Source organism: Microtus pennsylvanicus, chromosome 15 (assembly GCF_037038515.1).
Source record: "Microtus pennsylvanicus isolate mMicPen1 chromosome 15, mMicPen1.hap1, whole genome shotgun sequence".
NCBI classification, from domain to species: Eukaryota; Metazoa; Chordata; class Mammalia; order Rodentia; family Cricetidae; genus Microtus; species Microtus pennsylvanicus.
Genome location: NC_134593.1, coordinates 56,261,332 through 56,283,622, shown reverse-complemented (window position 1 = coordinate 56,283,622; position 22,291 = coordinate 56,261,332). Strand labels below are relative to the sequence as shown.

The following is a 22,291-nucleotide window of genomic DNA, read 5'->3' as shown; positions in this document are numbered from 1 at the left end:
GTTAGGAAGTATTCAAAGTTTTAAGATGAAGGCCATTGTCTTACAAAGAAGGTTACACTTTAGATAAAGTTTGTGTTAACTAAATAGTAATGAAAGTAACAGAGTGAATGAAATGAAAACTAAATAATTGGATGTTCTCATATTTAGTATTTAAAATGTGTGTCTGCATGTTGTATACACTTCTTTATCGTTCCCATGCTACCATGGAGTGCTTTAGCCCAGGTGCCCTGTGGAAATTCCTTCCAGATGTTCATTAGTACTGTGTGAAAGGAATTTGAGTATTGATATAAAGGTCATATTTGTTTCAGAAAGCAAGCTGTCAGTCTGATTAACACATTACCAACTTCAAATTTTAATATTCTAGAGTGTGAATGCTATGGTTAGAATATAATACATTTCTAAATCATATGTAGAGAACAGTGGTTGAAAGGAGCCTAAAGCAAGTTGAGAGGCAAATGTGAGGGAAAGAATAAAGATAGAAGATTTGGTGGGCTCCAGCGAGTGGGGACAGAAGAAAGCCACAGACTAGAGTATGGAGGGAAGGAAAGAGAGGGAGATGAATGGGAATAGGCCATTGACCTACAGCGTCTTCAGTAAAAATCTTTGGTCTTTATGCAGTTTTTTAAGTTTAGTTGAGTTCTGCCGTCCTGGTAGGCAGAAAGGCAAGAGCCTTTCTGAGAGCTGGATAAGAAACCTGTCTTTTGTGAGTCTACTAGAATTTTGTAAATAGTGAGTACTAACAGTATCACTGAGTGAAATTATTGTTAAATGACTTTGCATGTTGTTATTTTTATGCAGACTAAATTTTTCCATATCAAATTTAAATTTCACATTCAAATTTTATTTCTGTTACTTAATTATGCATTTTCATTACACAGCTAATTAGCTGACTAGGTTTTATTTATACCTTAATCCTATTTTTATTTGTATTTGTTTAATAGTATTTATAACTGAAATACACACACACATATATATATACATTTATGTATATATATTGTATATGCATAGATGTATATATATTTGTTCAAACTGTCTTCTTTGCAGGTAGCTTCTTGATCTATCACTTCTAACAATGACAGGGTCTTCTTGCTTATTCCTTTTAACATTTTTCTTTTTTTCTTCCATTGTAAAGTATTTTAAAAAATTATTATGAATCTGAATAATGGTTTAATCATTAATTATAACGTTTTCAGATGGAAGTGGAGATAGAGGGGAAAAGGATGCAAGCAAAATCACCACCTATCCTCCAGGCTCTGTGAGGTTTGACTGTGAGCTCCGAGCAGTGCAAGTCAGCTGTGGATTTCACCATTCAGGTAGCAGCTGAAACTTTGGGGTATACCTTCATTTTTACAATTGTGCATACCTTGCTTCTAATTGATAAATTATAAGTTGTTGCCTGCATGTCAAGGCACAGTATCTGTCAAGTTAATAAGTTTTTTATAATTGCAGAAGCTCTTAAAAACTATGGCATGATGAAAGAGTCTAATTCAGTTCAAGAAGTTACAGGAGATGAAATAATTACTAAAGTGCCATTCAATTCTAAAATCTCTGTCTCTTATGATATTACCCCATGTTTTATTAGTGCTAAAGTAGAAATATATATATCATTAAAATAAAATATATTTTAGTAAATTATTGGCATTCCATTTAAATAGCTTAAGTTACACTATTAAAAATGAATCTATGTTTTCTCCCTTGATAAGACATTCACAAATCTTTTTTTTAATTGAGAAAAAGAAAAAAAAAGTTTCCGCCTCCTCCCAGCCTCCCATTTCCCTCCCCCTCCTCCCACCCTTCTCCCCCGCCCTCCACTCTTCTTCCCCTCCCTCTCCAGTCCAAAGAGCAGTCAGGGTTCCCTGCCCTGTGGAAAGTCCAAGGTCCTCTCCCCTCCGTCCATGTCTAGGAAGGTGAACATCCAAACTGGCTAGGCTCCCACAAATCTTAATTTCTGTTGTTTTGTGGCTGTTTATAGTCGTTTAGAGACTACCCTACCTGCTTGCCTCTAACATTCTAGATATTAGAGAACAGAATTTTATATATGCTTACCCATTATGAAGATAAACCAACATGTATCACTAAATGCTAATGTTATCTAATGGTATTAGTCAGAGTTTTAAAGGGTATAATGAGAAACATGAATTTTATGACTTATAAAATACTCTTCAGAAATAAAATTTTATTAATTTTTTAATAAATGTAGAATTATGCAAGCTACTCTTGCCTAATTTTTATATTGTATATTTTTTGATACAAGATCTTATTGTGTACTCCTGGCTGGCCTAGAATTTACTGTATAGATGCAGATTTACAGAGATCCCTTTGCCTTTGCTTTCCAAAGACTGGGAGTCAAGGTGTGCACTGCCACACCTTTCTTACCTATTTTTAAATTAATATTTCTCTTTTTTGAGAATTTTATATAATGTATTTTGATCACATTCACTTTCCCCATCCCCCAAATCTTCCCAGATCTCTGCTTACCTCCATACCCACCCAGCCTTTTTTGGCTCTCTTTCTCTTTTTTAACCCATTAAGTCAAGTTTGTATTGTCCAAAGACCTGCCCTGAAGTGTAGTTAACCTACCAGGCTTTACATCCTTAAATAAAATGCTATCAAATTCCAAAAGCTCATGTGCTTGTGATGGGACTTCATACCCACCTCCCCTGCTCCATGTTGAGATTTTGTCTGTTGTGGCCTTGTATGGATCTTGGTCATACTGTCACAATCACTGAAAGTCCTTAAATACACCTGCCCTTTTGTGTCTAGGAAATGCTATTTCTTTGTAGTCATCTCTGGCTTTTACAATCTTTCTACCCTTGTTCCATGAAGATTCCTTAGCCTTGTATGGAAGGGTAGTGTATTGATGTCCCATTTAGGGTTGAGAACTCTGAAGTTTTTTATTCTCTGCAGGTTGGCCAGTTGTGGTCTTTTTTGCTAACTGCCATCTACTACCAAAAGAAGCTTCTCTGGTGGGAGTTGAGAGATGCCCTTATCCATGAGTATATCCATAAGTCATTCGGATTTATTTTTGCTATATAAATTATGTCCATTTAGCACAGTAACAATAGTAGAGTCTCCCCTGTGGTCTATAATCTGTCTAGCTACAGGTTGGCCCTGTTAAGGGTGTCAGGTGTGGTTTCTATTTCATGAAGTGGGTCTTAAATATAATCCAAAAGTGGTTGGTTACTTCAAAAACAATCATGCCATTATTGTTCCAGGAGGATTATTTTGCCAAGATGGTCATTGTTGTGGCTCAAATGGTTCTAAATTAGGTAAAAGTGATGATTACTTTCTCTGTGGGTAGTGTGTGTATATCACTGTTAAAGCTAGCCAAGAGGGTGAATCCTCAAGAACCATTCTTGCTTGACTTTTCAATTTTTTATGGTTCAGGTATGTAGTATGTGCAAGTATGCAGTAGGGTTTTGCCATCAATTTTTAGAGATAAACTAAGAGAATTTTCAATAGCTTAAAATGTTTAAAGGGACTCTATGAGACCACAATGGACAAGAGCTAAAAAAGAAATGACCCATTCCTGGCATTGGGTTGTTTCTATTTGTTGTTGTTATTATTATTATTATTGCCAGTGTGTGTTGTCTAGTTGTAGTATTGTCCCTCCACCGTAGGGTAACTTGATTTAAACTCTTGTTATAAGTGTATATTTTAAGGAGCTTCTACTTTAATAGGTTTCCACGTGGCTTTTTCAAAGCTTGTTATGTAAGTTATCCCTCCCTATATTCTTTGCTGCCTTTCCATCACTCATTCATCTAATTTTTTTATTATCTATTTTTAATGACTACACATTTAACAGTGAAAATTATATTGCTTTTATTATTGCAATAATAAAAATATAAAATGCTTATAATAAAACTATTAAACTGTTGGTTTCAGTGGTTTTGATGGAAAATGGAGACGTCTATACATTTGGATATGGGCAGCATGGCCAACTGGGACATGGGGATGTCAATTCCAGGTACTGACTAGCTTTATTTTTCTATAGTGTAATCTTTTTTCTCATATTTCTTTCTTTTCCCCTTTTTGTTTGAGCGTGCATGTGTGTGTGTATGTAAGTATGTGTACACTGAAATAATGCACTACTGCTTTTGCAAACATGCCCAAGAATTATTGGTGGTTTTTGATTGTGTGGTTGAGTTTTATGGAAGGTAGTTTATTTTGTAGTTTAATGAGAATAGTTGATAGTATTTTAGGTACAAGAGTGACTAGAACTACTACAAAATTCTTTCCAGTTACATTTTATTCACACGTTCCTCCTGGAGATAGAAAAGGTACTGAATACACCAAGTTATCCGAAGATAACATTTAGTACTGTAAATCAGCTCCGTATGCCTGCAGTAGGTTATTGTGAAGAAAATCCATGTTGTTTAGGTCTACTGAGAGCAGACTTGTTTATCTAGTCAGCCTTGACTCAGAAGCTGAGTTTGTATAAGAACCTAATTTCCATTCTGCCTCACTTCTCATTCTATAGTCAGTATGTGAAGTTGAGTCATTGCCAGAATCAAAGGGACATCTACAATTTCTTATTTATATTCCTTGAAAGAAAGGACTCATATTTTTCTTCTAGATATTAAGTAAACCCCACAATTTTCATTGTGTTAACTCACCAAACTTCTGTGCCATCATATAATAGTGGCCAATGATTCTGTAAGGTGTGTTGAGAATAAGTCAACACTGTTCTGTTTCTCACTGAAGACTTATGGCATAGAAAGGTTTATCACAGTTACAATGGTTAATGTTGATATTTAACTGGTAATCACACTGAAGTCTTGTGAAAGAAAGGATTTTGCAGTTAGACATAATAAAACCTGCGTTGTATGTCGTGAAAAGACCCTTTGTAAAGTCAGACTTGGTACATTAATATCATTCTACAAATAAATACTTGCCAATCAACGTATTAGAATACGAAATGCTGTGTTGGGAGTGCTGGCACATACTTTTAATCCCAAGATTTAGGAAGCAGAGGCAGGCGGACCTCTATGAGTTCAAGGCCAGCATAGTCTACTGAGAGAGTGAGTTACAGCCAGGACTGCACAGAGAAACCCTGTCTCAGAAACAAAACCAAACAAGTGTGTGTGTGTGTGTGTGTGTGTGTGTGTGTGTGTGTGTGTGTGTGTGTGTGAGAGAGAGAGAGAGAGAGAGAGAGAGAGAGAGAGAGAGAGAGAGAGAGAGAAAATGAAAATATTGATAATCATAACTATACTCAGATTACATCCCTCTGGTTATTTTAATTTCTGTGCAATATGAAAATTGAGCAGTATAAAAAAAGATCCCTGTCCTACTTTGGTGAAAGAAAGGTTATTTATATCAGCTTCTAAAATGAAGAAGTTACCTGAAAATCCCATCTGTTTTTCTGATTGTTCTAGTCACAGCACCATCATCAATTTGTAGTAAGTTTCTGAGGTAGCAAAATCACAGTGATATGCCCAGTTCTTTGGGTAACTCAAATTTATCATCTTTTGAAGTTGGAGCAGAATTATTGTTTCTTAAAATTAAATATTTTAAAATTTTATTTATTTATTTAATAAGTACGAGTATTTCGTCTGCATGTGTGTCCATGTATCACATGCATGTCTGGTGCTTCTAGAGGGAAAGAAAAGGAGTCAGATCCCACAGAGCTGGACTTATATCTGCTTGTAAGCCACCGTCTGAGTGCTGGGGACAGAAATCTCCCATCTTCTGCAAGTGCAAACAATGTTTCCAGCTAATGAACCATCTCCAGCCCCATGAGATGTGTTTTAATTTCCCAAAACTTTACTTTTCCAGCATGAAAAATTTTACTCATGCTTTCATTTTAATGTGTAACTGAAAGACTCAGTACATGCTGTAGAGCAAAAAACCTGAACTGAATTCAGGGACTTGAAATTCCACCAATCCCTGAGCTCACCCCAAGCTCAGAACTTGAAATTCCACCAATTTCTATCCTGGATATGGCTACTCTGGAAAACTCTGCCCCCATGATGTAAGCTCGCTTCCCACTCTGTTCTCCGTTTCTTGTATCTTGAGCAGAGACAGTCACCTCCGTGTTTTTCCCAATAAATTTCTTGTGTGAGGTTTGCTGAGCAATGTGACTGTGTGGTGTTCCTTAGATCCCAGCTGCCAGCTTACACTTACATGTGTGACTTTGGCAGAGCTAATTTGGGTGACACAGCATAGTCTGCCTTTATCATACCCTAGTGGATCGAAATTCCTCCAGACCACTTCTATCTTTATCAGCCTTCTTGTGACCTAGAGCGATCTGTGATTTATAAGATGTTAATTAAATTTGGAAGAGTTCATCACTTATTTGGAGGTATAATCCCACAGTTAACAAAGCCTCTACAGAACATGTATTGATTACCACAAAAGCAAAGCATGTATAGATGTTTGGTTTATATGGTTGGATGTATTTTTAAATGTTTCTATTAACCAAGTGAACATTATTCATAGCACATGTTAAAATATATTGACTAATATAAGGAAACTATAGTGTATATAATGATAAAATATAGAGGAGATATTATTGATATTCTCTTAACTGTGTCATTTTGTCAGCTTCCAGCTTGGGTCTTGATTTTTTTTTTTTTTTTAGCATGTGGTAACTATTTTTAGTCAAGTTTCTTAGCCTTGTGTTTCGTGTTTTTCCTTTATTAAGTAGTATAAAATGTATCTTCCTCAGATGTATGTATGAGAATTCAGAGATGATGTAGGTCATATACTTATCATGGAACATAGACTGCAACAAGTATTCAATAAATGCTAAACATTACTATTAATGCCTTTTAATATTTTAACTCTTTTAAGCAATAGCCCATGCTAGAGTCAAAGCTGATCCTGTTGCCTCAATTGTTTTTCACTGTAGTAACCCCACTCTTGGTGCTTTTGGACAATGGATGTCCAAAGGTTTATAAGGCTTTTACTCATTTATTCCTGAAATTGGTCTAATAAGATTTAAAAATTTTAAATTTGTTTGTTTTGTTCATTGTGCTTCTAAGTTTCTGAATTCCAAATTAATTTACCATTTGCTGTAAACTGTCTTCAGAACTATATAGTTCTGGTACATTGAAAATAAGGTAATATTTCTGAGTTTTATCTTTTTTTGCTTGTCCTTCTACCCAAATACACTATTTGATCATAGTGTGTGAAAGTATATAGAAAGGGTTCACATCCTTGCCTCATCACTTCCTGCAAATGATGTGATTGTAATGTATTTGAGCTTTAGTCTTCAGTTCCTGTCTAAGGTTGCAGAATCTATGTTACATGTAAAGGCATGGAATGTATACACACACACACACACACACACACAGGTGAAATTTTTATTTTCTGTTCTTCCCCTGTTTTCCAATAATTTAGTAAATGAACCCATGAGTATCATGGGAAAAAGTCAAAGAATGTTTCAGAGACCTGCAGTTAACCTTTGGAGACATCTTAAAGATGTCAGATCTGACAGTGCACTTACTTAGAACTCAGTGGTAGCATTCTGTAAATAGTATCTATAAACTGTAGCAGTGCTAGGACCTCTCCCTTTAGTCTTTGTTTGATTTGAACTGATGTGTCCATGAGGACATTAATTCACAGTGCATACCTCTGAAGTGGCAATAATTTATTACCCATTTGCTGTCCTCAGAATTGAGAATCCCTTACCCTTTGACTGATCTTCCCATTCATATTACTGAATTCTCTAATTGAAAAACAAACAACAAACAAACAAAATACCTGCTTCATTTATTTATTCTACTTTATCTTTTATTTATTTATTTATTTTGAGACATGACTTTTCTGTACTCTACTTTTATTGCCTACTATGTATAATAACTGTTTTTCATTTATTGAAAATTTAGTGTAACTCACAGTGTTTTTTAATACCCAGTTTTATTATGATAATAAGCAACTTCAATATAGTGTAATGGTCCTATATGTTAACTCTATCTTGACACTCATAAAGTAGTAAAATATATACATAGTTCTACAAATATATTTCTATGTTTTTATATATGAAAAATGTTTTTTATAAAAATTCCATTTTTAATTTTTAAAAAATATTTCACTACTTTGTGAGTGAATATACTATACATAAATACATATATTCCATTACATATGTGTATGCATACACATACATACAGAGGACTTGAGTTTATTAGTGCTGTATTTCCTACAGCCCCCTACTCTTAGTCTTTTTTCCTTTTCACTTTATTTCTTACACAGTTTAGAAATTATTTCATCTTTTCACTCTTACCAGTGTGCTACGTAAATGTACGAATCTGCCTATATTTTTCATATCTGTGTTTAAGGACCCATAAAGAATTAAATCACCATGTTCATATAGATGGACATCATTTCAGATTCAGCTTGTGTCTCTCTACAGTGAACATAATTCTGCTTTTGCATGACGTTGTTATTATTTGTTTTTTAAAACATTTTGAGAACTTGCTGATAGACATTCCTGTCAGGAAAAGAAATTATAAAATTTCTGCAGTGTATTACAGGTAAACTGAAAGCTTTTTTACAAGCTAAAGTTTTTTTTTCAGGTCTTCTGTAGGTCAGTTGTGTTATTCCTAGAAATCCTATTGGTTTATTTCAAAAATCAGTTCTTTTAATTCTAATCTAGGCATTTATCTGTTCCTATAACCACCAACTGAGCAAATGATCTGATTTTGAATTGTTCTGTTCACCAGACCTTTTCCCAGCACAGGATCTGGGAAACATCACAACAAAATAAAATTGTAGAATGGGCAATTCTTCCTCCCACAAGCCGTATAACTCTGCTTTCTACTCTCATCGTCCCCCACTCCTTTCCTTATGCTATAAGTGAGAGAGAGGTGTACTTTCATCATTCCTTGGAGCCTTTTGCCTAGGTATTTTTTTTTTTTTAGAATCTGTGCAATTCTGTTTCCTATCTCCCTTCTGACCTTTTAAGTCTGTTTATCTATATTAATGCTTTCACACTTCCTCAGATCTTTTATTTTAAATGGAATAAACTTGCTCTTCAACTGCCTTTTTGTTTTTAGCCATGATTCTTCTTGGTTTTTTCTTTTGCTACTGTTATGTTTGAACTGCATGTCTGTTGCAGTGCTTTGCTTGCTCCTGCCTGCCCTGGCGGCTCCCTGCCTTCCTAGAGCATTGGCATGCACGTTATTGGTCTCATTTCCCAAGATTTCTTTCTTCAGTTCCTCTTCATATCCAGAATAGCAAAAACCACTTCATCCTGCTCTGTAACAAGCTACACAGATTCATTCCTTTTCTAAATAGAAGCGAATGCTTCTACCATCTAATCTGTTGTTTCCTTTCCCCATACTTGATCATTTCCCAAGACTGAAGATTATAAAATCAGTTACTACATCTAGTTGCTTTATTGAATTCCTGCTAAGATGCCACAAGCCATTGAATTCACAAGGTCAGCACATTTCTTCTATTAAAGGACACAGCTGAATATCTGAAAAATTAAAATTATATCTGAAAAATTAAAATCATGTATAACTGTCAGATATAACCATCTTTTCATACCTCATTCTTCCTAGTTTATATTTTATTATTACTTACTCTAACTTCTATTTCTAGTTGACAGTCTTGCTCTTTTCCAAGTCATTTTCAGTTGTATTCTATCGAATTTTAGTGGAAAAATTTTACATAATTTTGAAGTATAATTTGCTCTCAAAAAAGCTTTCTTTTTGTGTTTTTCTTCATAATATATTTCCAATTACAGATGACAATTACTAAAAATGGTTAATAACATAGTTTATAAAAATAGGTAAGGATACTAGGCTATCATTTTCCTAAAACATCATTTATCATGTGTTTACCATGTGCCAGGCATGGATCCAGACACTTCTTGATTATTTCCAGGGATCACATGGGACAGACACAGTTTCCTACTCTTCTCTATATTGTAAGGAGAAAACTGAAACACTGAATGAGTTTATCTATCCTGGTCTCTCATCATGAATGGAGTAGGACAATCCTGGGCTGTCTAGCCCTAGATACTGAACTGGTAGCTACATACTGGCGGCTCAGTGTGCATGTTCTGAGTGCTTAACTATTGCACTGACATCAAGAATATATCATCTATTAAAAATTATAACAGATTATAAAATTATTTTATCTAGTTCCTTGATTGAATTTCTGTTGCGGAACCACATGCTTAGGTGCTAAGCCAGTGCATAGTCTTAGCAGATTTCTCCTGTTAAAGTCAGCATTAATATATGAAAAGTTTTAATGATGTGTTCATGATTAGGGCAGTACATTTCAAGAATCTTTTTGTTTATCTCCTTAAAGTCATTGTCCATTTACCTGGTATCTAGCATGGAGGCAGGTGTATAACACCTAAACAAGTGATTACTGAATGCTCCTAGTAGTGCCTTGACAATTTCAATTCCTTATTTTACTGTTTATTCATTGTTTTATATTTCAGTTGAATCTTATAAGAAATTGACTTATTCTTTTTTTAAACCTAGGGGATGCCCCACACTTGTTCAAGCCTTGCCAGGCCCTAGCACACAAGTCACTGCCGGCAGCAACCACACGGCAGTCCTTTTAATGGATGGACAGGTCTTCACATTTGGAAGTTTTTCTGTAAGGAATCTTTCGAGCATTAATAATATTGTATTATACAATTGCCTTATAATTTGCTACGTTAGCTATTTTTTTCTGGTTCCAGTAAAATTCTCGTATTAAGATAATTGCATATGCATATTTCTTGCCTATTCAACACATACAAAGCCTGAATGACATACTTTCACATAATTTTCATCTCTAGTTCAGCATTAGAATTTATTGAATTTAGCAACTGTGTTAGAATTGGACATGTTTATTGCAAATCAAAAGCTTTTAAACAATCAGTGGAGCTGATATCTGTCATTTGAAAGGACATTTCTCATCTAATTTGTAACACAATAATTTTCTTTAACATGAAGAACTGTTTCTATTTTAGAATATTTTGAAAGCTTAGATTTTAAATTATTTTAAAACTATACTTTCTTATGGCTGCTTGTCCTTTTACCTAAGATCAAGTGCAAAATTACTTTTCTTTGTCTTCTCTGTTTTTGTTTGTGTGTTTCCCTCTTTGCCTCTGCCAAAACTTGAAAAAAAAAATGAGAATGCTGTGAGGGTTTTTTAATAGTTTGATGTAGTGGATATCAAGAAAATCTTTCTAAGACTATTAGTAAGTGTATACTGTATGATGTGGGTGACTCTTCTGACCTAAACAGTTTACGTCTTTTTAATTGTGCCTGTGTTCTTTTATGCCTGTGCGGGGACATGTATATGTGAGGTGTACATGCCAGGACACATGTAAAGGTTAAAGGACAACTTTGAATATTGTTCTTCAGAAGCCGTCCACCTTGTTTTTTGAGGAATAATTAAAGCGTAAAAGGTTTGCAGTCTATTTTCCACAAGGCAGGTTTGGCAGAGGTTTGGTGCTGTGAGCTGTCAGGTCCTGACCCATTTACTGCTTTGCTATTAAGGGTGTGGTTTTTCTGTTAAAGGAGGCCATGGTCATATAGTGTTTGCCTTCATCTTATTTTTTGCTCTCTTTCCTCCTCTTCTTCCTCTTCCTCATCTTTTTCCTCCTCTTTTTCTTCTTTATTTTGATATAGGATATTACAGTAAAGCCCTTACTAGCCTGAGCTCTCTATGTTGACTTGTCTCAGCCTCTACTTGCTGGGTGCTGAGAGTGAAGGCACATGCCACTATGCCTGGCTTTCACTTTGACTTTTCACTCCTATGTAATTTCAGCTCATGGAATGTTGCTACTCCAAATAGGAAGGGTCTTCACATCTCAACTGACCCAGTGCAGAAACTGTGCTCACAGAAGTGCCCATGGTTTGTCTTCTAATTGATTCTAGATCCTGTCAAATTGATAATATTAACCATCTCACTGTCAGTTCATGCAGGTCTTACCTGTCCTTTTTTATAGCCTTTGTAATGATTAAAAAAAAATCTTTGGCAGGAATTTAAATTATCTCAGGACATTTATTGTGTATTCTAACCATGGTTGCTTGTTGCTTTAATGGTATGTGTATAAAGTAAGACATAAAAAAACGTAACATTCCATTATTGTGAGCATATTTTGGCACATACATTCTTAAATATATCCTTTTTCGGTGTTACTGAAATAATGCCTTGGAATCTCAATCCTTCTGGCTCCACCTCCACAATCGTAGGATTACAGACATGCTCTACTGTACCTGGCTACGGTTTGCTTTATATTTTCTTACAGAAGGACAGATATTATTCTTCCTCATGGTGTGTCTATACTCTAGTTTTTCAGTGTTTTGTGCTTATACACGTAAGTGATTTACATTTTAATTCCTCAATAATATTATTAGATGTGTGTCGTTTAGATAAATTCTAAGAAATGGGGATTCTGAGTCAAAAGTTAATGTCCTGGTAGGTTTGTGCATGCTAACAGTCTATTTTCTCACAAGCTGTGTATGAAAGCGGCTTTTTCCAGAGCTCTGACAACAGAAGGTGCTGTTGATTCTTTTAAGCAGCACTGATCTGATAGCTGAGGAAGGGTCTGCTCAGTTTCAAGTCCCTACCTGTGGTTGGTACTATGAACTGTCAAGTTCTGACCTATTGCCAGTTTGCTATGAAAGGTTTGGCTTTATTTGGAGAAATTTTCTGTGTCCTCTCTGTTCATTTCTCCTTTTAGGCCTCCTCTTTTGTGCCTCCCATACCTTTAGGCTTGCTAGACATGTGGAAGAGAACTCTGGGTATTTGGTTTCTTCCTCTGGTTACATGTAATGACTTCTACAGAATCTTAACGTGGTTAAAGGTTTAAGTCATGTACTTATTTGCTTGCTTTGTGTGCTGGTTTTGTGTCTTCTGGTGGGAAATGTGAAATCAGTTATGGCTTTCTAGACTAAGAAATTCTAGTTGCAGACTTGACTTCAAGGATGGCTGACCTTTCAATCCCTATGGAATTGTTTAAGCATCTATATTTTTTTACTTTATTCAGATGTTTTGGGTGGTGGTAAGGGAATACATGGTTATTTTAATATTCTGTGTGACTTTCTTTTCTTCACAGATCTGAATATATTTGAATATTTTGTGCTTTTTCCATTGTTCACCTTTTTTATACTCTTTTTTTCCTTGTAAAAAATAGACATTTGAACAAGGATAAACACAAGCTATTTGGCTACTTACTTCTTTATTGTGTAACTAACTTCTCCTTCTCCTTCCCTAGGTTCTCTTACTTCTTTTATTGTGTAACTTCGTCTTGTCCCTCTCTAGGTGCTCTTCTAGGGATTGAGGCTTAGTTGCTTCTATAGTTAGTCTGTGTGTTGTTTTCTGGTTGTGATGTTGAAGGAGTAGAAGTATTCCTAGGAACATGATAATTGAGTGAGTGTTCGCAGCAGTCTGTGTTCCCTCATTCCTAAGGTGTTGGCTTTCTCTCCATGGCTTGTTGCTTCTTCTCATTGGTGCGGTTGCATTAAATATTTCTAGGACCATGAGCTAGTATTTCTTCTCTTCAGGGGTTTATGAAAGGAGAGTTATGTGAGAGATGGCTCCTGAGCCATATGGATTGATTATCTGCTGTCAGTGGACTTTTGTTTTTTCAGGTACTGTCTTAGTAGTGAGAAACTCCCTACTTTTGAAATACATTTCTGTAGCTAACCAACTACTTATAGGCAGCAATACTTTTGAAGTGAGCTATCTTGTTTTAAACACACACCTTATTGTATATTTCTATTGTTTAAAACATAAATAAAATGACTAACTAGAACTTTATATAAGAATTATATGGAAGTTTTCTAAATTTACTCTCAGTTCCTTTATTTAAGCTTTTATCTTATTGCAAAATATCCTCTCAGTGTGAGCTTGAGTGACTTTCTTTTATACTGTTACCTTCAAATGCCAAAGTGATTGTTTTAAGTGAATCATTTGTAACAGTACTTTTTAGACATTGTATATATAAGATACCTTTCCTTTAAATGTAGGTAAATACAGAGCATTTTAAGAACGTTGCTTATATAGAAAATATTTCAACTTATTACAAACATATACATTATGCATTGTTAAAGATCATCTAGGAATAATAGAAATTACTCTATTACTTTGAAAATGTTAAGTCCAAATTTCGCATTTATTTATTAAAAAAATTAAAAGTCTATAAAAAATAAGATTTCATAAAGCTACTTTTATACAAGTTATTTTAACTTTAAAGAACCTGCATACCACTTCTTCAACAATTTGTATGATATGATTTATTTAATTTTTAGAAAGGACAACTGGGACGACCCATTTTGGATGTACCATATTGGAATGCAAAGCCAGCTCCCATGCCTAATATTGGATCAAAATATGGACGGAAGGCCACTTGGATAGGTGCAAGTGGAGACCAGACTTTCTTACGAATTGATGAAGCACTTATAAATTCTCATGTACTTGCAACATCAGAAATTTTTGCTAGCAAACATATAATAGGTAAATAGCTTGTCTTTATAATGAGATATTTCTGTACCTTTTTATATTTCTGGTAATAGAAAAATGAGGTAATTGGAAATTTAAAAAGCAGCATATTGATAAGCTGCTCAACAGCAGACATATGAGCCTTGTTATAAAGGGGTCAAACTTATATTTTCCTGAGTGGTTTTCTACATTAATTCTTTTTCTGTATTTATTGAAATTAATTTTGTGGGCGATCATGGTAATCACAGTTAAACCTATGCCCATGACACAACAAGTAATTACACAGTAGAGGCTTAGAGGATAATACTTACTATCATTAATTGTAGAGGTGTTGTCCTAATTCTACCGTTTAAAAAAAGATTCCACTTAAACTATTTAGGTATATATCAGCTTCTGCGTGTTAAAATATAATAGTGCTTCCCTTGTGGGCTTGGGGGAATATATAAAGGTAATTCAAAGTAAAATATATTTAAATGTGTTTTTGTAAGGTTTGGTACCTGCTTCTATATCAGAACCTCCACCATTTAAGTGTCTTCTGATCAATAAAGTGGATGGAAGTTGTAAAACTTTTAATGACTCTGAACAAGAAGATCTGCAAGGATTTGGTGTGTGTCTTGATCCTGTGTATGATGTGCTTTGGAGGTAAGCATATGACTTTATAAAATACAGCATCAATAAGATGGTACAGAATTGGTTTCAGGATTTTTTTCACTAAAAAAAAATACGTTTAACAGTTCTGGGAGTAAAAATTTGTTTGGACTAGTTTACGTTTTCAGGTGTGTAAACAGAGCTCTGCTTTGTAACATAACTGGTTATACCTTCCGCTTTTTATATTTGATGGTAGCAGTGAATGAGAGAGATAAATCCCAAGTACTTTGTGCTAGTTTCTTCATCATTTTCATTGTTCCAAACGAGATTTAAGAGACAGTCTTCTCCTGTGTTGTTATTGTGAAGCTGAGAGGTGTTCCTCTTTAAGTTGGGTTCAGAATTTCTTTCCACTGTCTGGACCCTCGCTACTCTGTGTCTTGGGATTTCCCACACAGTCCTTGGATGCAGATTCCTCAGCTAAGTTTCACTTTGCCTCTGCTTCATGTCTGCGCCCTCTCAAATTTCTTAGGAGCTCACTTCTCATGAATAATCAGAAATTTAACATTTTCCTGTGTACATTAATGTATTACTTATTTTATAGTCAAGTATAATTTAGGAAATTTTCAAAGTTAACTACGTGTTGAAGTGCTGTAATTATTATCTTTCTTGATAGGTTTCGACCAAGTACCCGAGAGCTCTGGTGTTACAATGCAGTGGTTGCTGATGCCAGACTTCCCTCTGCAACAGACATGCAGTCCAGATGTAGTATTCTAAGTCCTGAACTTGCTCTGCCAACAGGATCACGGGCTCTGACAACCCGGTCTCATGCAGCGCTGCACATTCTGGGTAAGGTTGCCTTTTGATGTAGAACAGAAGGACATTCATGCATGCTATGCTGATGGTCAGAATTTTTCTTAAATGGTTAAATTTGTATGCTATTCTACCATATTTGTTATATAATAATGAGTGCTAATCACACAATAAATTAAATCCTAAGAAGTTTGTCTTCCATGAAATGATACGAAGATCTCAATATCATAAAATAGCAATGGGTGCCTAAGTGTAAGGCATCCCTGAATATACTTTTCTCAATGTAAAGATAATGAAGGATTCTCTTTAACTTGAACACATAAACTTTTAGAGCTGTAATCCAAATACGTTTCTATAGTGTCTAATTTATGTATATACTTATTAACTACTTTGGGATTCAGAACTTTTGTAATAAATAGTTGCTAGAATTTTGGAGGGGTTGTTTGCTTGCTTGCTTGCTTGCTTGCTTGCTTGCTTGCTTGCTTGTTTTTAAGTCAGTTCACACACCTGTGTATTGTTTTGATTTTAGAAATGTTTATTCAGAAAGATTCATTAGGAGCTAGCACGACTCAGTGGGTAAAGTTTGCCTTCCAAGTGTCAGGACTAGAATTCAGATTTCCAGAACCTTTGTCAATGCTGGGAAGGTTTGGTTGACTTCCCATAATTCCGGTCCTTAGGAGACAAAGACAAAGGCCCTGGAGCAAGCAGACAAGCTAAAATGTCTATGTTGGTGGTTCTGAGTTCAATTGAGAGGTCTTACATCAATAAATACAGTAGAAGACAACATAGGAAGGCTCCCGATGTGATGTTAGCCTTAGGCCTGCACGTACACGCACACACATGAATGTTTATCCTAATAAACACAAACACTTTCACATATGTAACCATATGTGTAAGAATTGTGTATGCATGCAGATACACAAAAGGACATACTTATGCTTATATAGCATCTACACTATAAGTTCATATTTGTTGTAGGTTGGTTCCCAGCTGCTTAGCCCCAAAATAATCACTCAGAAACTGTACTGATTAAATCACTGTTTGGCGCATTAGCTTTAGCTAACTCTTACATATTAATTTAACCCATTTCTATTAATCTGTGTATTACCACGAGGCTGTGACTTACTGGGAAAAGTTCTTGTGTCCATCTCTGGCAGGGCTACATGGCTTCTTTTTGACTCTGCCTTCTTCCTCTGAGCATTCAGTTTAGTTTTTTCTTCCTACCTAAGTTCTGCCCTGCTATAGGTCCAAAGCAGTTTCTTTATTCATTAATGGTAATCACAGCATACGAGGAGTATCCCACATCACATATTTCTAAGCATAGTTAGTAGATTATAAATTTATTTCTTCCTTTTTTCTAAGATTTTATTTTAACCATTGCAGCCATCCAAAGCACACATCAAAGTTATTTAAGACTATGTCTTCCTTTAAGAGTACTGTGAAAATCGAATTGGTTTAAGAAGTTCTGTAATGAACCAAAAGTAAAGTGGTTCTGACTTTTCAGAGGTTTAGTTTTGTGGAAGATGTCATATAACTTATGTTTTAAGTGTGATAATTACTATGCAGAGAAAAATTTATTGTATGTATTCTTCTATGAAGTGCTTAATGCTGGGAATAGATCATGTCTATTGAGCACATTCATAACTTATTTGCCCTATATAGCGTTAAATAACATCAGTACTACTGAAAGTTTTTGTTTCAAAGTTTGAAGTTGACTTATTTATTGTTTTAGGTTGTCTTGATACTTTGGCTGCTATGCAGGACTTAAAGATGGGCATTGCAAGTACAGAGGAGGAGACTCAAGCAGTAATGAAAGTCTATTCCAAGGAAGACTACAGTGTAGTAAACAGGTTTGAAAGTATGTATACTTAGACTTAGGAAATGCTATCTAGTAGCAGTAATAGACACATGTTTAAAACCATCTTTATTTACATCTTTCAGGTCATGGAGGAGGCTGGGGTTACTCTGCTCATTCAGTTGAAGCCATACGTTTTAGTGCCGACACTGATATTTTACTTGGTGGTCTTGGTCTGTTTGGAGGCAGAGGAGAATATACTGCTAAAATAAAGGTAGAGTTTATGATACTGTAACTCTGTTTCACCTGAAGACATTTGTTTTTACTTAGTCTGTCACCTTATGTTTCCTTTTTACTTTGGTTTGTGGTTAATGGTTCCTTTAGAGAAAGGAAACATTGCTAAGCTCTTCCTCAAAACTATGAGATCACTGACCAGTAAAAAAATCTAATCCAAAATGGATTCAACGCCAGTCTCATTGCTTTGTGTTGAAGTTCAGGTAGTTGATTAGCTGCACCCTGTTATGTGGTTGCTGCCCTAGAGCTGTCTTAGTACCAGGATAAACTCCTTTTGTGCATGTAAGTCTCCACCATCTTTATTGCCAAATACTATGTAAACAGCAGGGACGGGGAGAGGAGTGGGAGGCTGGGAGGAGGCGGAAATTTTTTTTCTCAATAAAAAAAAAAAAGAAAATATATTAAAGCCCTTGATTACTTTTGAAGACAGTCTACATAAACCTCAACCAGAACTGAAAACTTTTTTAAATGTTTACTTTTTCTGATTTTTTTTTACTTTTTTTTACTTTTTCTGATATTAATGATTATATAATCCTTTAAAATTATAGATACCATAAGAATGAATTTAGTAAAAATTAAAGTTCTTATAGTAATATACATCATAGGAATAATGGTTAAGAATACCTAGATCTCATCTCTGTTTATACTAAAATTCCAGTAGTCTTAGTCTTTTAGTTGTGTTTAGTGCACCTCTTTCTAAATGATTCAGAATGGTTTGATTCCGTAAGACAGGAAAGCAAACTCAGTGAGTTGTTTTCTAGAAAATAATACCCAGCAAGTTCATCAGGGGGATATATATGTAGTTGTTAACATTTATGTATGTATATTTGATAATATCCAGCAAGCTCTTCAAGATTGTATGTATTTCTCCCTTCTAGTTTTAGAATTTACGCATCATGGTGAACTTCTTCCTATTTTAGAGGAAGGCCTTTAAGGCGCTGGTTCTCAACCATCCTAATGCTGACACCCTTAATACAGCTCTTCATATTGTGATAATCCCCAAACTTAAGATTATTGCTATTTCATAACTGTGTTTTCACTACTGTTATGAATCTAATGTAAATATCTGATATGCAGTATGTCTGATATTGGAACCATAAGTGGGTTGTGACATCCAGGTTGATAACATCTGTCTGACTATGTTATACTTGCTGTTTCACTGTGCTTTATATACTATGGCTTGCTGATTCATCCTCGGAATCTTTGCTCTCCTTCTTCTCATTAGCTGCAACTCTTACCAAGACCTGCATATCTCATTTCCTCATCACCTTTGACCTTACCTCCCTGCTGAGTCTATTTAAAATATAAATTCTATTCACTGCTACAAATTTTATACCAATAGCTGTGTTTTTGTTTTGTTTTTTCTGGTCTGCATTTTTTACTCTTATATATTCCTAGAACTGTGACTAGCACATTGATAAGTTGGAAAGTATTTGTGGAGTACCAGTGAAGAAGCAGATTATGGTCATATCATTATATTATGACTAAGAGAGGCAACTAAGGACTTTTACCGTGAAGTATTGTAATCAGATATTCTTTTTAGAGAAATTACTAAGTGCCATAGACTTGGCTAGCATGTAAGGACCAGAGTTCAATCACCACCAGCACGATAGATAGATAGATAGATAGATAGATAGATAGATAGATAGATAGATAGATAGATATAGATAGATAGAGATAGAGAGATAGATAGAGATAGATAGAGCTGAGAAATATAAACCGGATTAGAGGGAAAGGCAGCTAAAACTAGTTTATGAAATCCCATCTTTTTGTGCTGCTGAAAGAGTAGACCCACTGATGACTGAGAAGTGTGGGCACAGGCATTTTAAAGACACTGCCACTGTACAGAGCAGGGACAGTAAGAAGAGGAAGATAGGTAATTTACTTTAGAACAAAGAATATTGGAGTCTGTGGGTATGCCAGTGAAGTCTGAGATAGAAATAGGTTTCCAGGCCCTTGGAAATGATTGAAAACTTGGCGCTACAGGCATGGTACTGTTCAATAATTTTAAATTTATTTTAACATCTTTGCTGCAGTTTACCTGCTATAACTCTCCAGAAAAGAATGAAGATTTTACAAATATTAGTTTCCTTTTATTCAAAAATTTTTAATTAAATTATAATTGTATCATTCCCCCAACCTTCCTGGTCCTCCCTCCAATCCCTTCCATGTCTCCTCCTACCACCCCCCCACATTACCCCTCCCTCCCCCTCAACTTAATAGCCTCTTTGATTATTATTGTCACATTTATAAATATATAACTATGTAAATACAGTCCTCTGAGTCTGTTTAGTATGGCTTGCGTGTGACTGATTTTAGGGCTGAACACTCAGTAGAGGATACCATTTAGGGTCTTCATTCCTGGGAAAAGCTAATTCTCATATTAATCCATTTTTTAAAAGATCTCTTTTCTCATAATCTCTTTTTCCTTACCTAAACTCCTTATTTCAAGTTCTTCATCGTGTCCTTTCCCTTGCTAGTTACTGAACTAGCTTTTGCTACCTGTATTTTTTTTTATTGTGAATCCTCAACTCCTCTATAGTAATATCTTCATAATCTTTTGAACAACGGTTTTCTCTCAGGGTTCCACAAATATTTTTCATTCAATTTGCATAATTACTATGAGGGGAACTCTGTTAATGTCCACCCATTTTTATGGAAGAGGACACTAGACCCTAGATCTAGTAATTAAGTAATAAAGCAAGAGTCTGCCTCATTTTAAAAATCTTAGTTAAAATGCTTTCTTTGACAACTTGCAGTAGGGAGCTAGAATTAATGTAACTATAAAACACTGCATGATTTATATTTTAAACACACATATATTTATATTTAGTTATTAAGTTTAATATTTAGCTTAGTAATTAAATTTTAAATAGCAGATACAAATTTTTATATCATTTATAGTTTAGTTCTATTGGACATGGACAAAATTGTAAACACTTATATGTGCAAAACTGAATGATTGGAGTCAATTTGTTTCTCTTTACTCCAGCTGTTTGAGTTGGGTCCTGATGGAGGAGATCATGAAACCGACGGCGACCTTCTTGCAGAGACTGACGTGTTAGCTTATGACTGTGCCGCTAGGTAAATGTTCTGCTCATTATTCAGTTGTTTTTATATACATGAAATTAAAATTTTATTTTAATTTAACAAATACTTTTTTTTTCTTTTGGTTTTTTTGAGACAGGGTTTATCTGTAGCTTTGGGGCCGTTCCCAGAAGTAGCACTTGTAGACCAGGCTATGCTCGAACTCACAGTGACCCGCCTGCCTCTGCCTCCCGAGTGCTGGGATTAAAGATGTGTGCCACCATTGCCTGGCAGCATATACATTTTTAAAAGGAAGTTTTGACTAATCTATTTATAAATTGGGAAATTTAACTATATAAAGTTATGTTTCACTTAGTGATGGAGATACATTCTGAGAATTTCATTGTTAAAAAGTTTCATCCACTTATGAATATCACAAAGTTTTTCCACAGACCTAGATGATATGACCCTGTATACCCAGTGTACACCTTGGTCAGATAGTTTAGCTACCATCCATTGTATGTGATTTGTTGTCTGAAATCTTGTTATGAAGTGTATGAAGTGTTGTTATTACTTGTAATAATGTTATATTAAAACTATTAATCTTAATTTTTATGTAGTTAGATGACTAATTCAAAACTCAAAATATTTATTGCCCACGTAGTTTCCTTAAATTCTTAGAGAACACAAGTGTGCAGTGCTCTAGTATTTAAAACAATCATTTGTTACATGTCACATTATATATATACATATAAATATTCGAGTAGTCGTAGTAGGCCATATTTCAGATACCCCCTGTTCTCTGACTAACATTGAACTCCCAGAGATCCTCCTGTCTCTACCTTTCAAGTTCTGGATTAAAGGCCTGCGCCACCACTGCCTGGCTCCTGTTCCTTACCTTAAGCAAAAGACCAGTGATTTTCAACCTGTGGTTCATGAGGCCTTAGGAAAACTTCTGTCTCCAAAAATTTTTACACTATGATTCATAACAGTTGCAGATTTATAGCTATGAAGTAGTAACAAAAATTATTTTATGGTTGGGGGCCATAGCAACACGAGATACTATAATAAAGGGTCGCAGCACTAGGAAGGTTGAGAACTACTGCATTAGACTGTATCATATTGTTGTTACTTTGTAATCTTTACTGCTTATACAAATCCACGTATAGGAGACATTTCAAAAAAGATAATTTTCATTAAAATTTAATATACATTATAATTTGCTGTATATTTTTAGCAAATGATTATGATTCTAAGATATAAATTGTGATGTCTTTGGTAGAGAATCACCTAGATTTTCTTCATTAGCTTACTCACCAGGCCCCAACTTTTATGGGGAGCAGTTGTATCTCTTTAGCAATAATTGTAGTAATAATTGAA

At 34.9% G+C, this 22,291-nt stretch overlaps 1 protein-coding gene across 17 annotated transcripts in view; it reads left to right on the top strand.

The window, feature by feature from the left end:
• Mycbp2 (MYC binding protein 2) overlaps positions 1–22,291 on the top strand; it is a 229,015-nt gene that overhangs the window by 78,484 nt on the left and 128,240 nt on the right. For all 17 annotated transcript variants that reach the window (XR_012907999.1, XM_075950196.1, XM_075950189.1 and 14 more), the window contains 9 exons: positions 1,194–1,313; positions 3,886–3,967; positions 10,440–10,557; positions 14,208–14,412; positions 14,886–15,039; positions 15,659–15,831; positions 17,528–17,653; positions 17,737–17,864; positions 20,877–20,968. Coding sequence is in view for 16 of the 17 variants with exons in the window: in XM_075950196.1 (XP_075806311.1) it covers positions 1,194–1,313; positions 3,886–3,967; positions 10,440–10,557; positions 14,208–14,412; positions 14,886–15,039; positions 15,659–15,831; positions 17,528–17,653; positions 17,737–17,864; positions 20,877–20,968 (1,198 nt within the window). In the remaining variant the exon portion in view is untranslated. The remainder of the gene's footprint in view (positions 1–1,193; positions 1,314–3,885; positions 3,968–10,439; positions 10,558–14,207; positions 14,413–14,885; positions 15,040–15,658; positions 15,832–17,527; positions 17,654–17,736; positions 17,865–20,876; positions 20,969–22,291) is intronic.